This window comes from Lutra lutra, chromosome 10 (assembly GCF_902655055.1).
Source record: "Lutra lutra chromosome 10, mLutLut1.2, whole genome shotgun sequence".
Classification (NCBI taxonomy): Eukaryota; Metazoa; Chordata; class Mammalia; order Carnivora; family Mustelidae; genus Lutra; species Lutra lutra.
Genome location: NC_062287.1, coordinates 31,384,450 through 31,399,678, shown reverse-complemented (window position 1 = coordinate 31,399,678; position 15,229 = coordinate 31,384,450). Strand labels below are relative to the sequence as shown.

Sequence of the window (15,229 nt, the reverse complement as noted above, 5' to 3'; positions counted from 1 at the left end):
CTTTACCATAAGCATTTGTATTGTACATAGAAAAATAGTGGGACATTAAATGGAATGTGATTTCTGTCTCAGGGAGAGTACCCACGTACAACTTGACTTAAAATTATCCCAGGAGTCTACTTTGTCTTCTCATAACATTTGATATAGGTGTTATGATTTCTTTTCCCCTAGCCAGATTTCTCTACCTGCGCACTATCAGATAAATGTATACTTTTGTACAGTGCCCTTCTGTCTGGAAGGCCAGTCAACTTTCCCACCTTTGTAAGTTGGACTTGAATGATAATAACTGACACCACATATTGAGTTGCCTCATATGTACCAGGCACATATTTTGTTTAGTCTTTAGAACAACTCTGTGAGATCAGTATTAATTCTCTCTTGTCTAGATAAGAAAAATAGTTTTTGGGGAGGATGAGTGATTGTCCAATGGCTCAAAGGTAAATGGTGAAGTCTAGTCCTAATGAAGCCTTTGTTTTCTAATTGACTAATAATTTATTAAGAAGGCTCTCTTTATCTTTCTTCCTGAAAGCCCAAGGAAAGGCCATTCTTAAGGTGATAGAACTTTCTAAAGCTCTTAAATTGAAAGTACTTCTCAAACAGAATATGCACTGGCCCAAAGTTTTAGCTCCTTTGTGGGAAGAGGTGTAATCTCTCAGTAGCATCATCTTTCCAGAGAATAATTTGTTTAAAAAAAAAAAAAATCTCTTTTGTGTGTGTATTTTGATTTTTTAAAAAAAAGCCTCTCTGAAGCTTGAGTCCTTTCAACTTCAAGAATTGTCTTTGTTCAGGGTGTTGGTGAGTTCTTTGGGTAACAATGGCACAAAAAAGTGACGTTAATGTTTGAAGACCTATTCATTCACCAGTCGTACTTTGATAGGTGCGTAGGGTTTCATGAATGGTGGGTTACCACAGTAAGTCCTGGGCTCATATCGAGGCATGGGGCCAAACTGTTCTCTTAAAGAAAAAAGTATTCTGACACCAGTAAAAATGTTAAAGAGGACTCTATTCAAGACTGCTAAAGCTGTTGAGATTATAACAATTGGGGAGAGAGATCATACTCAACCATGAATGCAACAAGAACAAGTGGGGATTTATAATCAAGGAGCATGTTTGGGGCTGTTTAGGGAGATGTTGGATTGGAATGGAAAATTACTAGTAGAAGACATCAAAGGAAGGAGGATCCTTGGTGAAGGTAGGACAAGGACAAGGGTAGGGGATGAAGATTTTTGGTCTCATATCCCTGAGTGGAGAATTCTCTCTAAAATGACTTGGGGGGGAAAAAATACTTGGCAAGAGTCTTGCAAAAACTGAAGTATGTAGGGCCAGTGAGGACTGGGAGCCAAGGTAGAGACCTAGTCAAGGTAAGGGCCCAGAGGAGTCTGGCTAAACATTGTTGAGGAGAGCATCTTCTGTGGGTTCTATTGCTTGAATTAAATGCAAGAGTTCAGGTATTGGACTTAAACCCATGTGAGATGCCACTAACTGAAATTATAGAGTGAATTCCAGAAAAATATGTTTTGCTACTGACACAGACTTGGGAAAGGTTGGTATGGATGATCAGAGTAGTTATGAGAGGTGGGATGTTTAAAGCCTCTGTTATGCTGCATAGTCAGAATGATTTATAATTTTACTTAAAAAAACTTATACAGTGTTTATTAACTATCAGACTTGGTTCTAAACCCTTGCAAGTATTAATTTACTCAATCCTTAAAACAATTATGTGAGGTGGTTATGCAGTTGTTACGCACTCTTTGCAGAAGAGGAAACAAAGGCCCAGAGGAGTTAAATAATTTGCCCGAGGTCACATAACAAGTACTTGATGGGACTTGGATTTCCACCCAGGCAGCCTGGCTCCAGAGTGCATTCTTAATCACTCTGTTAGGCTGCATCCCAGGATTTACTTCTCATTATTCTGGGCTTTTCTTTATTCTCTCCAGGAATAAAGAATTCTTCTGGATTTATTCAGACTCTGGATTTTGTTCAGACTGATGCCAGGATTGAAGAATATTTAGCTTGGGATCCCCTATAATTCACAAGGTTATATGTAAACAGCCTTGTAGGTGGCCTTAGGAGATCAAAACACATTCCTTACCTGCTCTGTAGTCTGTACATTGGGGACCCTTTCTAATCAAAGAATGGCTGCTTTCCCCTCTCTTTTTCCCTACTCCAACAGCAACCTTAGTGGCATTCTTTCCTTCCTTTCTTTCTTTTTTTTCTCTCTTTCTTCCCTTTTTCTCTTTTCTTTCTTTCTTTTTTTCATAAATGCTCCATTTATGGGGACTGAATGGCAGTTATTCAATAAAGGCTTTGGGAATTGGCTTCCAGATAATACACAACTGGCACCAAAACTTTCTTAAATGGGCAAATTCCCTGGGAGCAGAGCAGAGCCAGTTCCTAAAATATTTCTTTATTAGTCTCTTTAAAGTCTGCTTAAATTTGTCAAGCTAGTATTTTAAAAGCTTCTGGTAAGTATGGTATTAGAATGGAAATTAGAATGGAAATGAAAAATCTCATATTCCATGCTGCCTTCAACTTACGATTTTTTTGAACTTTGAATTACAGATCTGTCTATGGCAGTACAGAAATTTTCCCAGTCACTGCAAGATTTCCAGTTTGAATGTATTGGTGATGCTGAAACAGATGATGAAATTAGTATCGGTGAGTACTACTGTTCTTTAATATTCTACATAATTTTAAAAGTCCTACTTCAGGTATTGATTTCATTGAAGTCAAACAGATTCACATACCCAAATACTAAACACGTAAAATATTCTCATTTTGATAAAAGTATAAGGGCAATTTTTGGTTGTTGTAGAGAAGAGTATTATAAATTGTCTAAAACTTGAACTGTTTTTTTTTCCATAAGAAAACTACTTATTAATTATTCTATAATTTACCTCAGCTCTTTAAGAAGAGGTGGATAGCAATGTTTGTCTCTGCCTCAAAGTGAATCATTCATTCAAATACATATTGGGCATCTACTATTAAATATATAAGGTACTGGTTTTAAGAATTATTTTACTTTTTAAAAAATTTAATATTGATTTCTCTTGTAACATGAGTATTTGTTTATAAAGGAAAGACTCAGTCATGATGTTTTAAACCAGTATTATTATAGGTTATAATATTTTATAAAATATTATTGAGGATCAGGAGACTTGAGTCCTAATCCAACTTTGCCTTCATTATTCAGCAATCTGACCTTGGGGGGCATTCCCCTTCCTGATTCAGATGGTTTTATTTCCCATAAAGTGAAGAGGGTGGGTTATGTGATCCCTGAAGTTTTATCTGTATCTGAATTGTTACTGTTTGAGGATCAGATTCATGAAGCATTCCTTTCCCCCACATTTTAACAATTACTACTTAACAGTTTGTAGACAGTGGGTCCATTTGTAGGCTAAATTAGAGACATGTCACATAATTAGAAGACTGTATAGAACATGTATATTTTAGAGTATAATACGAAATAGAATCTTACAGGTGTTTATGATGAAGCTCTAGAACCTAGGTGAGATTCGGTGGGCTGAGGTCCGGAGCCGATGACCAAGAAAGAATTCTTGAGACATCTTTGGTGCAAAATGGTGGTTTATTAAAGCACGGGGACAGGACCCATGGGCAGGAAGAGCTGCTGCCCCGGGTTGTGAGGGATGACAGGTTATGTACCTTGCGGTTGGGGGAAGGTGAAGGGGAGGGAAGTTTCAACGGAACTTTTCATATGCTAAAGAGGGCCTACAAGGTGCCGGGATACCCGAGACCTTGCTGCTTGATCAATGTTGTCTTTTGGCAAGCCATTCACGTTTCTGCTATCAAGCTTCTTTGTTAGTGAGATTTGGGTTTAGAAGAAATTTAACTTTATTTAGGGCTTGAGGAACTGAGTTATTTGCCTCTGGAAATTGTGCTATTGATAAGGTAACTTCTTTATTTGTAGATCTCTAGGACATTTGTAAACCAAGGGAGATTCTGTCTTGCAGGATGTGATCTCTGCAAGTTAACTATTTGTTTCTCGTTTATGGGCAGTCAGGGGTGCCTGAGGAATGTCGCACACATTACGGAGGGGAGCAGGTGGAGAGGGGGTGCAAGGTGCCAGCTTTTGCTTTGTCCTCAGCCAGCCTCCTGCTCCCTCATCATTTAGAAGAGTGACTCTCAAGGTTTAATGTATATATGAAACAGCTGGAGATCTTACGAAATGCAGATTCTGATACAGAAAATCTCAGGTGGAATGTGTGATTCTGCATTTCCAACAGACTTGTAGGTGATGTTGGCAGGGCTGGTTCATGGACCACACTTTTGAGTAGTAAGGATTTGTAATCCCTGACATGCCCCTTCGCAATCACATTTCTCTTCTACCTCTACCATTTCTTGTTCTTTTATAGTTCTGTCAGTTATAGATGTATTCTTAAACAGTATATTTTTATTTTTGAGAACCTAAGTAATAAGCCCAAAACTAGCTGTGAAAGGCAAGGGCAGTATGTGTTATCACCACCAAAGAAAGACCCCTGGAGAAGATAGGCTGACTGAGTTTGATGCATTGTGTAGCTTTAGCTTGCCTACATTCACAAAAGTTCCTTCTGGATAAATCACTGGCAGAATTCAGAGTTCTTAGACAGGCTCTCCCTGCATTTGGGATTTTCATTATGCATATATCAATAGGGTCAAGGTGGCGCCTTTCAGAGGCGCTGTGGCAGGGGGTCTCTTTATTTGGTTGCTCCTAAGAGTGTTAGTTAGTTAGGAGAATGGAGAGGTAGCTGGTCTCTTGAAATCAAAAGTGACTCCTCCTCCGTCAGTCCTCTGATATAGGGAGAAGGACTGCCACATGGTCCTCATCAGCATGACTTCTTTCTCTTTACAGGATGAATGAGAAAGGGCACCTTCAGTGACCATGCACCACTTGCACTTGGAACAATAGTTATAATTTTTGTGTGCCACTTCTTGATATTTGTGTCCTAAATATCTACCCCCAACATAGGCTTATAACACACACCTGGCCAAAAAGCCTTGTTAATATTATTAGAATGCTAATATGTTAGCATTATTATTTAGAAAAAAACACCCCACATACTTATATGAGCATTTATTTTCACTTAGTAATGTAAATGTAATTCCAAGAAGGGAGAGGCCAGATTCTTTTCTTTTCTTTTTTTTTAAGAGAGATTATGCAAGAGTGCAGGAGTGGGGTGTGGAGGACAGCAGAGGGAGAAGAGAATCTTAAGCAGGCTCCACAGCCCAGCATGGAGCCCAACCTGGAGCTCTATCTCTTGACCCTGTGAACATGACCTGAGCCAAAATTAATAGTTGATCACTGAACCAACTGAGCTACCCCGGGGCCCCTATCTTTTCTTTTTTAAAACCACTTTAGGGGTGCCTGGGTGGCTCAGTGGTTTAAAGCCTCTGCCTTCGGCTCGGGTCATGATCTCAGGGTCCTGGGATCGAGCTCCTCATCGGGTTCTCTGCTCAGTAGGGAGCCTGCTTCCCCCTCCCTCTCTGCCTGCCTCTCTCTGCCTACTTGTGATCTCTGCTGTCAAATAAATAAATAAAATCTTAAAAAAAAAAAATAAAACCACTTTAGCTTTATCACCTGACCTAGGGCCTGACTCATGGTAAATTGCTGAATAAATGACATAATTTTCCTTATAAAGTTTAATTTTTTTTACTTATGTATACATTTTTCTGACAGAATTATATATATAAATTATATATATATTTGTATGTATATTTAATAATATATATAATTTGTTCTCTTTATGGCAAATACTCTGGGTTTTCATATATACTCTGATTTTTAATAATTTCGTGACTTAAAATATTTCATCTGGTTCAGATACATAAACTTAAGAAATAAACTCTATGGAACATTCAGGTCAGTTCTGGTTGGTCTTATTAAAAAGTACAGTAAACATATGGGTACATATTTCTCTTAATTTCCTTTAAACTATTTACTTAAAATACCTTCTTAAAGTCACATGAAACTAAAGAGGTGGGGTTTTTAAATGTATGCTCTGCGGCCTTGCAGGTGGATGTTAGGTGATTTCCCCAGACTGTGGTGAATTTGATCTTAGTATGGATGTTGTGTCTCTTGCAGATTAGATTTGAAAGGTGTTGATCAGTAGGTGAAGGTTTATTCTAGGCAATGAATACTGGATTAAATTCTAGTGTTTTGAGGGCTTTGAGGAGTAGATCTTGGGGAACAGAAGATGAATGCTATGTAAGGATAGATGTAATGCTCCTTGATGCTTTTGAATCAGAAGACTTATGTAGCTCCTATTACTGGGAATCTGGTTCAAACATTAAAATTTTATTAGGAAAACCTAATTTAGAACAAAAATTAGTGTAAAAAATTGTTTCTGAAAAAAGATGTAAAAATATAGCTATCTTCCTTTATCCTCACTATCCAACACTTTTTACTCCTTATACTGAGCCCTCAAATGCGTGCTAAACATTTAAAGATAACTATATAATAAAGAGAAGACTTAAATAGCTATTTCTAACATGGAAGAATTATGAGGATATGGCAAACTATTGTTTCAAGGACAGTGACCTGGGAATGTATCCCTGAGACTTATGGCTGGAGTGGGTACAGTGCAAGGAACTATCCTTACCCACCTCTATCAAGTCTTCTTTGTTTACTTTTATCATCAGTTTTAATTCTATATGGGAAGGTACATAGTTTTAGCTTTGTTTAAAATAGCTTGTTGAAACCCAGTTTCAGCCTCTTTATTCCTCTGACTTAACCAAAGAGGAATGAAGTAGGGAAAGCTGTGACTTAGCATTGAGTAATAGCCACAACACTCTTGGCCCAGAGTAGTTTTGTGATGGAACCGTTAAAAAGGATGACTTATAAGCATCCTTTATAAGCAAGCAATGTCAATGAAAAATAACTTGTAAAATCAAGATGTTTGCAGTCTTTTTGCATGTGAGTTGTGGGAATGGATGGGAAGGTGGTTAGAAGATAAGTAAGATATGTCTGATTTCAGTGTGCTTACTATGGAATAGGGTGAAAAATAGATTTTGAGCAATGTAAGGAAAAGAAGGTTCTGTTGTCATATCAATATAATTATTTAATTTGTGGAAGCTGTTCCCAGAGTTTTGTAGGTGGGTAGGCCTGTATCTGGCCTGAAAGCCAGGCCCATTCTTCTTCTGTCCCCTTCTGTTCCCACCCTTTTGGGCAGGAGGGGGGCACAAGGGAGGTTTGTGCACAAGTGCGGGTTGTTTGGTTTTTAGTAGTGTGAAACATTTCTGGCTTGGAAAGAAGCAAAATTCTAATTAGTTGTCTGCGAACCCAGTATGGAATTTCTAGGGCTCAGAGAACAGGTCAGTTGTTTCCAAAATTGAAGTCCCAAGCAGGACAGCATCCTGTGCCCTTCCTTTAGCACCTTTCATTCCATTCAAAAATGGCAAGAGGTCATTACTCCTCCCTTTCCCAAGGATTGAACTGAGTAAAGACTGAGTTAGGAATAAGTTCAGTAGTTGGACATTTGGGACTTAGAAATTGGTAAGGGAAGGTATAGAGTAATTACAAACTGGTGTAAAATTCAGTCGTCCTTAAATAATTATATGGGTAGACCAGATACAAAATATACTGTCATTTAACTATATTTACACAGTAAGTAATGCATATGTAAATGCAAAAAACAATGCCCACTGCATCAGTTCTCATGCCTATACACCCAAGGGAATTGATAACTTCCAAAGCCATGGGCCTAGCCTTAAAATCTTCCTAGTGGGAAATAAAAGGTTTATCTCTACAGAAAATAAAATAGTGTCTTTTTGTAAACACTGTTTATACTGGCTCATTCAAACAATAGAAGCTCACAGTTACTACTGTGACTCTACCTGTGGGACAGGTTGTTTGGCTAGGTTAATTTAGCTCATTTGAGTATAGGATAATAAAAGGCTCTAAATCTTGGTGTATTACTTCAGAATTTATGTCCAGATCAAGGTTGTGGCATGCACTTACTTTATTTTGTTTCTATATTCAGTGCCTATAATTTGAAATCACTTTTAACCAAAGTCTTAAAAGTCTATATTAAAAATCAGATATTATTAGGCTGAGCTAGTGCCAATAAAAATGTTAGTCATTAATATGAGGCAAATCTGGGCGCCTGGGTGGCTCAGTGGGTTAAGCCGCTGCCTTCAGCTCAGGTCATGATCTCAGGGTCCTGGGATCGAGCCCCGCATCGGGCTCTCTGCTCAGCAGGGAGCCTGCTTCCTCCTCTCTGTCTGCCTGCCTCTCTGCCTGCTTGTGAACTCTCTCTGTCAAATAAATAAATAAATAAATCTTTAAAAAAAAAAAATATGAGGCAAATCTTGTTCATTCTATGTTATCTTGGAAATCAGTGGAAAGTCTAGTTGCAATTGTGCATAAACAGCTTAGTTAGCAGTGTTGTATGATGGCCTGTGTAACTCTTAGGAAAGTTTTGGACAACACGAACCTTGCACTCAAGAGATTAAACATTTACCGAGAAGGAAAGTCAGTTTGCTAGTAAATATTTTAGGTGGGGACTTCATTCTTTTGGACACACCTAAACAGAAAATTCCTGTGGTGGAGACAGACAACACACAACCACTTGTCAACTAAGGTTACGTACTGCTTCCAACTCTGAGTGCGGAAATGAGATAGATCATCATTTAGGTAATTCCGATCAAAATATATTCATAATGATTGCACAGATATTTCTGACATAGCTCATATATTCCTGTTCATGTATTTACTGTTTTGAATGCAGATATGCAGACATAGCAGTAACAATTGTTAGTGCTTAATAGTTGTAGGATAAAGACATGTTATGTCTTTAAAAAAAACATTTTCTGTGGAAATCTACATACAAATTATATGTGTACAGATTAATGGATGGTAACTCAGACTAAATCAAGTTTTGTATACTCTATTGTCTATAATGGACTCTACTGTTTCTTCTTTAGGAGAACATGTCTAAAAGTGAGACTATAGGACACAAATTTAAAATAATGACTTTTCAAGTCACAGGGGCTTTATTGTTTCTTCCTGAGCCAGCAGTGCTTTGCCCAGGTGCAAATATTTGTTGTTTGATTACTTCTCAAAAGTAAAGTGATGTAACTGTGAGCCTGAGTCACCTTGGTATATAGACAGGAGACTGACAGTGATCGCTGATACCTATTCAGAGGGTGTGAAACAAGAAATCTTTCAAAGTAGTAGCTGGAAATATTTTTTTCATTTTCCTTATTAGGGAAAGTACTGTGGAGACAATATATAAATCATGTGCCAAATAAATCCATCCACTTTGAGAATGCATCTGTTAGGTCCAGTGGAAAGGTCCTATGTGATCCAGTTTTGCAAGTATTAAGTAAGAATATAGTCTAGGGTGGGAAACGTGGCAAATGGTTTGCTTTGTGTGTTTTGAAGAGGTTCCTATACAGTATAAAAGCACTTTGAGGTAGTAACGTGTGTTTTAGGTTAAAAATAATAACTGGTGTATTTATAAACCCAGGAAATGCTCTTAAAAGATCATAAATGATTTTAGCTAAAAAAAAAAAAACAAAAAAACCCCTATTTTCTTCAACTTTAATAAAATTCAGCTTTTGGTATATGTGCTGCCGAAGCGAGCACTAAAATTCAACTTTTAAAGTATTGAATTATGAAATGCTTCTGGAAAGATTTTCTTCAGAATTTTGTGATTAAATATTCATCCATACAGATTATTACTGATATTTGAAGGTGGAGTGTGGCCATGATACTCTTATTGAGCACTGCTTAGGAAAAAATTTTCCAAACCAGAGACAATATCATTACCAACTGCAACTGAACTCTTCAGAAAAGAGACCTGTGATTTTACTGGATTCTAGGAAACAATTACCTTCTCATTTGCTGAAAATGAGAGAACCTATGAAGAGAACCTATCACTTAGAAACCCTCATTATAACCCACTTAAATGTAGTTACATAAATCAGGAAGTCTTCTATTAAAGTGGAACATTTCCAAATGCCTAAATTGTTTATACAAATAACATTTTCTTTTGAACTCTGTAGAGGAAGCATATTTTGGTTTTTAATGGCTCTCAGTTGGACAATTGAATTATTGTTTTCCATTTTTTTTTAATCACCCTGTTTTTGCACCCACACAGTAACCACCCACAATTAAGGATTGAAACAGCTGGGAAAGTTGCATATTTCAGGTGGAGTTCCTCTCTTTAAAAAACATGCCACTTGAGAGAGAGGTTTTTATTATATTAGCTCCATGTTTTAAAGTGTGTAATTTGATTTAATTTGAAATTGAAAGGCTTAGATTCTTAAATTTCAGGCTCTGAAAAACAACGGAAACTTATGTTACAACTTACTGATCTGCATTAATTCCTTGAAACCCCCTTTTTTTTTTCTTTAGTGAACTGCTTAACAAAAAAGTAGTTTATTAAGTTTCAGAGAGAACTTTCTTATCAACTCCAACAAATTGTGTGCTCTTCGAGGTTAGAAAGTTGTATTTATATTCCTATTCCTGCATAGTACTAGTAATTAAGTGCTTTATTTGTAGCAGAGGCTTAGTAAATATTTGTTGCATCAATAGTCCCCCTAAAAAACCTAGTAATAGAAATGAATCATTGTAAGCTACCTAAATAGAATTTTAGAGTCATATATTAAATAAAGTATGCATATATTTAGATATGTCTAGCATGATTCTTTTCAATATAGTAATAAACTAAACGTTATACAAACATACACACACCTAACTTTTGCATTTACTTGGGAATCATTTAGAACAAATTTCTTAGTATTTCTAAAGATTTCAAAGCAGAGCTAAAGATTTTTGTATTCTATAATTTAGTTATTGTTTATTGACTGTTGTATTACACTGTGCTAATCCTTGGGGATCTGGGGGTGAAGCTAGTTAATAGCTCTTGTCCTCTTGGAGTGCACTAACTTAGAGGCTAAAATGGCAGCAATATATTCCTTTTAGGACAACATAAATTAAAGAAGGCTGATTTCAAGGTGAGTGGATAGGGAGGGAAGGATCTTTTATTTGTTATTAAGGATTTAGGATAGCTTAAATCTCAACAAAATGACTAGACAGTGAAATGAATGCTGCAGCCCTATATAATTTGGGATGCGGGAATATGTAGTTTAACCTCATTATTCACAAATTCTGTATTTGTGAATATGCCTACTCTACAATATTTTGGTATCTCTGAATTCAGTGCTCCTGGCGCTTTTGTGTTTATACATGAACGTGGAAAAGTTGAGATGACTGATTCCAGCATCTACTGTATAAACTAAGGTGCAGTGCGGCGGCCATGACTGGTTGACCACTAACAGGGTTGTTTTTTGCTCCTCTGTAAGAGCGATAGTCTAAATTATGTTGAATAAAATTTACTTAGTAAATTTTAAAGATCTTATTGGCTTTATTCAACAATTTATGAATCAGGCAGCACCCAATCTAGCAGATAGAAGGTAGTTCTGAAGAGCTGCAGGAAGCAAGAGATTTTTTAGCCCAAAGTGAACAAGAGCAAGGAAATTGTACGGGGAGTTTGCTAATTTGGCTAAAGCAGGGTTACTTTCCTTGTATGGAGGTAAGTTTGGAATTGGATTAGGTAACTTGTGCTGAGCAAGCAAGCAGTGTTTGATTGACTTAAGGCCTTCTTTTTCTGGGAGAGCAAGTACAGAAACTTAAGTTTTGGTTTGCTGACAAGGGGTTCAGCATGAGTGACTCCATTGGACCCAACCTGGTTACTTGAACAAGTTAAAGGACCAGAGATTAGAGTCAGGAACTTGCTTTTGTATCTTTCTTCCACTCTTTTTAACCTCCATATGCCTGTATTTCCTGCCAGTAAAACTCATTTGTTCTATAAGTACACAAGTGCCAATTAAGTACACAAGTGTCTAAAGCACTATCAGTGGCTTAAGTAATTTATATTTTCACTGGGTAACCAACATTAAACAACCAACCACAGTTAAGCTATAATTATGTTGAATGCTATAAAATTAAAGTATATTATGCTAAGAGATCATACATACTCAAGATAGACCAGGTCTAATTGGGTGGGTGGGAAGATGAGGAAAGGCTACTCTGAGGGAGTGATGTTTAAATTAGTCATGGAGAAATAGTAGGCAAAGATGGGTAGGGAACAGATTCCAGGTCTAAGGAAGGAGTGAATGAAGGCCTTGAGAGCAAAGGAGATAGATACCCAAGGGGAAAATAGCATGTGTGAAGGTTGTAGACAGGTAGATAAGACTTAATACACCCTGTGAGGGACCTGAATTTTAACCTAATGAATTTTAACCTAATTTAACCTAATGAGAACCTAATGAGAAGCATTGCAATATGTTAATCAGAGAAATGATGTTATATTTGCATTTTAAAAAGATTAATTTGACTGCCTATGGAAGATTTAAGAAGGCCACCCCAGATGAGCTTTTTAAAAAAATGTTTTACTTGGCTATATCTCTGGGCTTGTGCCCAGAAGAAAATGGGTCATGGGTAGCCTGACTTTAATAATGTAACTTATGGATATGATATCTGTTTTTTTAATATGCTGGCATTGACCCACAGAACTGCACTTAGAGCGCATCTCTTTAATTTTCTGTATGAATAGAATGGTCTTAGTAAAACTGAAATCGACGGTTGACTTGTAATTACAGTTCTGAATCATGACATACCCATGATTTTTTTTCATAATTTCTTGCATAATAACAGAAATATCTTTTATTGCCTATTGGTAAACATCAGGTACCATAAAGGTAAGTGGTGTCTTGTGTGGTTGTTAGGTGCATAGTTTACAATTTTGTTAGTAATTACCTAGTTTACTTACTGGAGTTTATCTGCTCATGTTGAATATAGTCTGCATGGAAAACAGCTTTTGAAGATAACCATTTTATCTCAATTGTTTTATGTCTTTCTGTCCAGAAGCTGCATTTCTTTAGTACTAAAACAATTTTAATATCTTCTTCATGTACATGTGGAGGTAGGAAGATGGGGAGTTGTACTGGCTATTATTTTTGTTTATTTAAATTATCAGAAAGTATTACTTCTGATTTAGAAATGTCGGCTTCGTTTCTTAGAATTCCAAGTTTAGTATCTTAGAGTAGATAGAGACCCTGGAGAACCTGGGAGCTAACTCTTATCATTTTGTTTTAGACACAGGTGAAATGATGTGCTAAAGTCACACCAGTATCAGAATTTTGATTGCCTAGTTCCTAGGTCAGGAACTTTGAGTTGAGTTTACTTGTTCGTTCGTTCACTCATTCATTTATTGATTCAATGATTCCTTCCTTCCTTCCTTCAATAAAGCCTTATCAAGGTAAGCACCTGTGATTTGTCAGACATGGAGTGCTAAAGACACATCATTGTGCAAAGCAGAAAAATAATCCCCACTCTTCATGGGGATTTGTGAGAGTAGTTAGATAAGAGGTATAAGTTAATTGTACATGAAATTAGACTGATAAGTGCCATAGAGATAAAAAAGGAGATTCTATAAAAATTTTTCTTAAGTAATTTTAATGCAGAGAGAGCTAATTTTAAGAGTGTATCACTGCAAACTTCTTATAAAGTAAACCTATTTTATCTTTCTTTCCCTGTGTAATCAATCAGATTTATATGACCATGAAAACACTGACTCATTTCTAGATTTGAAAGCTTGGTGCAAAAATCATAAAGGTAGTAAATACTTCTGAGCCATGGTAGTTGTAAGCACTTGATTTTTTTTCTGAAGCATTTGAATGTGAAAGCAGTTCTCCAGTATATCCTTTTGTTCTAGACCACTGAACTTCTTCCCTTGCTTGGGCATATTTAGTTTGTGTACTTGAATGTTCATTGTTTTGATATATGCAGTCTTGAAGAAAATGAAGGTGTAACATCCTTTTAGCTGGAGTATAAGGATTGAGAGCCAGAGAATATCTTAGAGGGTTTTGCCATATAATTTAAAGTTTCATTTGCATGTTCTCAAGAGACATGTAAGGCTTTTGATTGAAGTTGCCCTTTCGGAGGTTTATTCTGGCATATATGTGATAAATTATAGCATGGAAGTATTTGCCAGAGTGAGTCAAAGATTGCCCTCCTCAGCAAGTCTTTTATGGACCAAGAGAGAACATTTCTAAATGTGAATGAAAAAATGAAAGTACAGTTTCATTTTGACATAAAATGTTTGGACCAGAAAGGCAATAGTTCTAAAAACTGTGTTTGAAATAAGTGAGTTAGGAGGCAGGACATGGACACCCAAGAGATTACTGGAAAGCTCATTGGCAAATGGCAAGAACAAATATATGAACACTGAAGAGAGGCTTGGTGGTTGTGGGGAAGAAACAAAGTATAGAGAAAGAAGTTAGAAAGCAAGAAAAGAGTTGGATAATAGGCTTAAACAAAAAAAGTTTGACTTATGTACTAAGCTAGGAATATGTGGCTGGACAAAAAGGCTAATTCTGAGTGATTCATTGACCCGGAATTCAGAATAGTTGCTAAGTCATGATTCAAAGTATTGTGGGGAGAAGATCTTTCAGGTCATGCTTTATTCTTGGGACTCAAAGATAATGTCTTATTTCCTCCATAACCACAAGGGCCAAGAGTACTACTGCCATTGAACATACCAATAAGCTTCAAGGAGGAAACAGAGATAATTCTTACAAATTTTATTAAAATGTATACAGTTTTCTATTTAAATATAGTTTTAACTCTTAATTCCTCATAAAAGCATACATTTTTCCTCTGCCTGCCTTCCACTAAAGCCATTAGTTTCGAGACTGCCTGTTATCAGAATCAGCTATGGGAAGCCTTAAAAATTTGACTTCTGGGCTCTATCCTGGGCCTGAATGAAGGTGGAATCTCCTGGGATGAAACCATAGGAGTCTTTAATTTTGGGAGGTTCTTGGTATCTGATATTAGCCTGTGGAAAACTGCTGCTCTCAACAATAGACTTGTGTTTATACTGAGGGGTGCTCAACTGGAGAAGGTACGAAAACAGGGAAAGAGTCTGTTTCACTTTTCTGCTTTTTGGATCACCAGATCTTTGATGCTCAGCATTTTCCCAGTGGAACCATTAATGCTGTAGAAGACACATGTTTGTAGGAAAACCTGGTCATTTATTGCCACATCATTGTCCTTCACAGCCTGAAAAAAAGGTTTAGTTTATGCAAAAAAAGGAGATGTGGAACCTTAAAATGAGAGATGGCATTCATGGGCCAGTGTAGATAGCTTTGCAAATCTCCCAGAGATTGAAAAAAAAAAAAAATCAGCTTTTCAAATTAAAATCACCAAGTGTGACTTAGTTCATGC

At 36.8% G+C, this 15,229-nt stretch overlaps 1 protein-coding gene across 4 annotated transcripts in view; it reads left to right on the top strand.

Moving 5' to 3' along the window:
• The window catches only part of ARHGAP42 (Rho GTPase activating protein 42), a 299,718-nt gene that overhangs the window by 76,726 nt on the left and 207,763 nt on the right, over positions 1 to 15,229 (top strand). For 3 of the 4 annotated variants that reach the window (XM_047692080.1, XM_047692078.1, XM_047692082.1), the window contains exon 2: positions 2,563 to 2,658. In XM_047692080.1, coding sequence (XP_047548036.1) covers positions 2,563 to 2,658 — 96 coding nt within the window. Of the gene's footprint in view, positions 1 to 1,101; positions 1,193 to 2,562; positions 2,659 to 15,229 lie in introns of those variants that run through there. The other variant, XM_047692081.1, reaches the window with a different exon arrangement.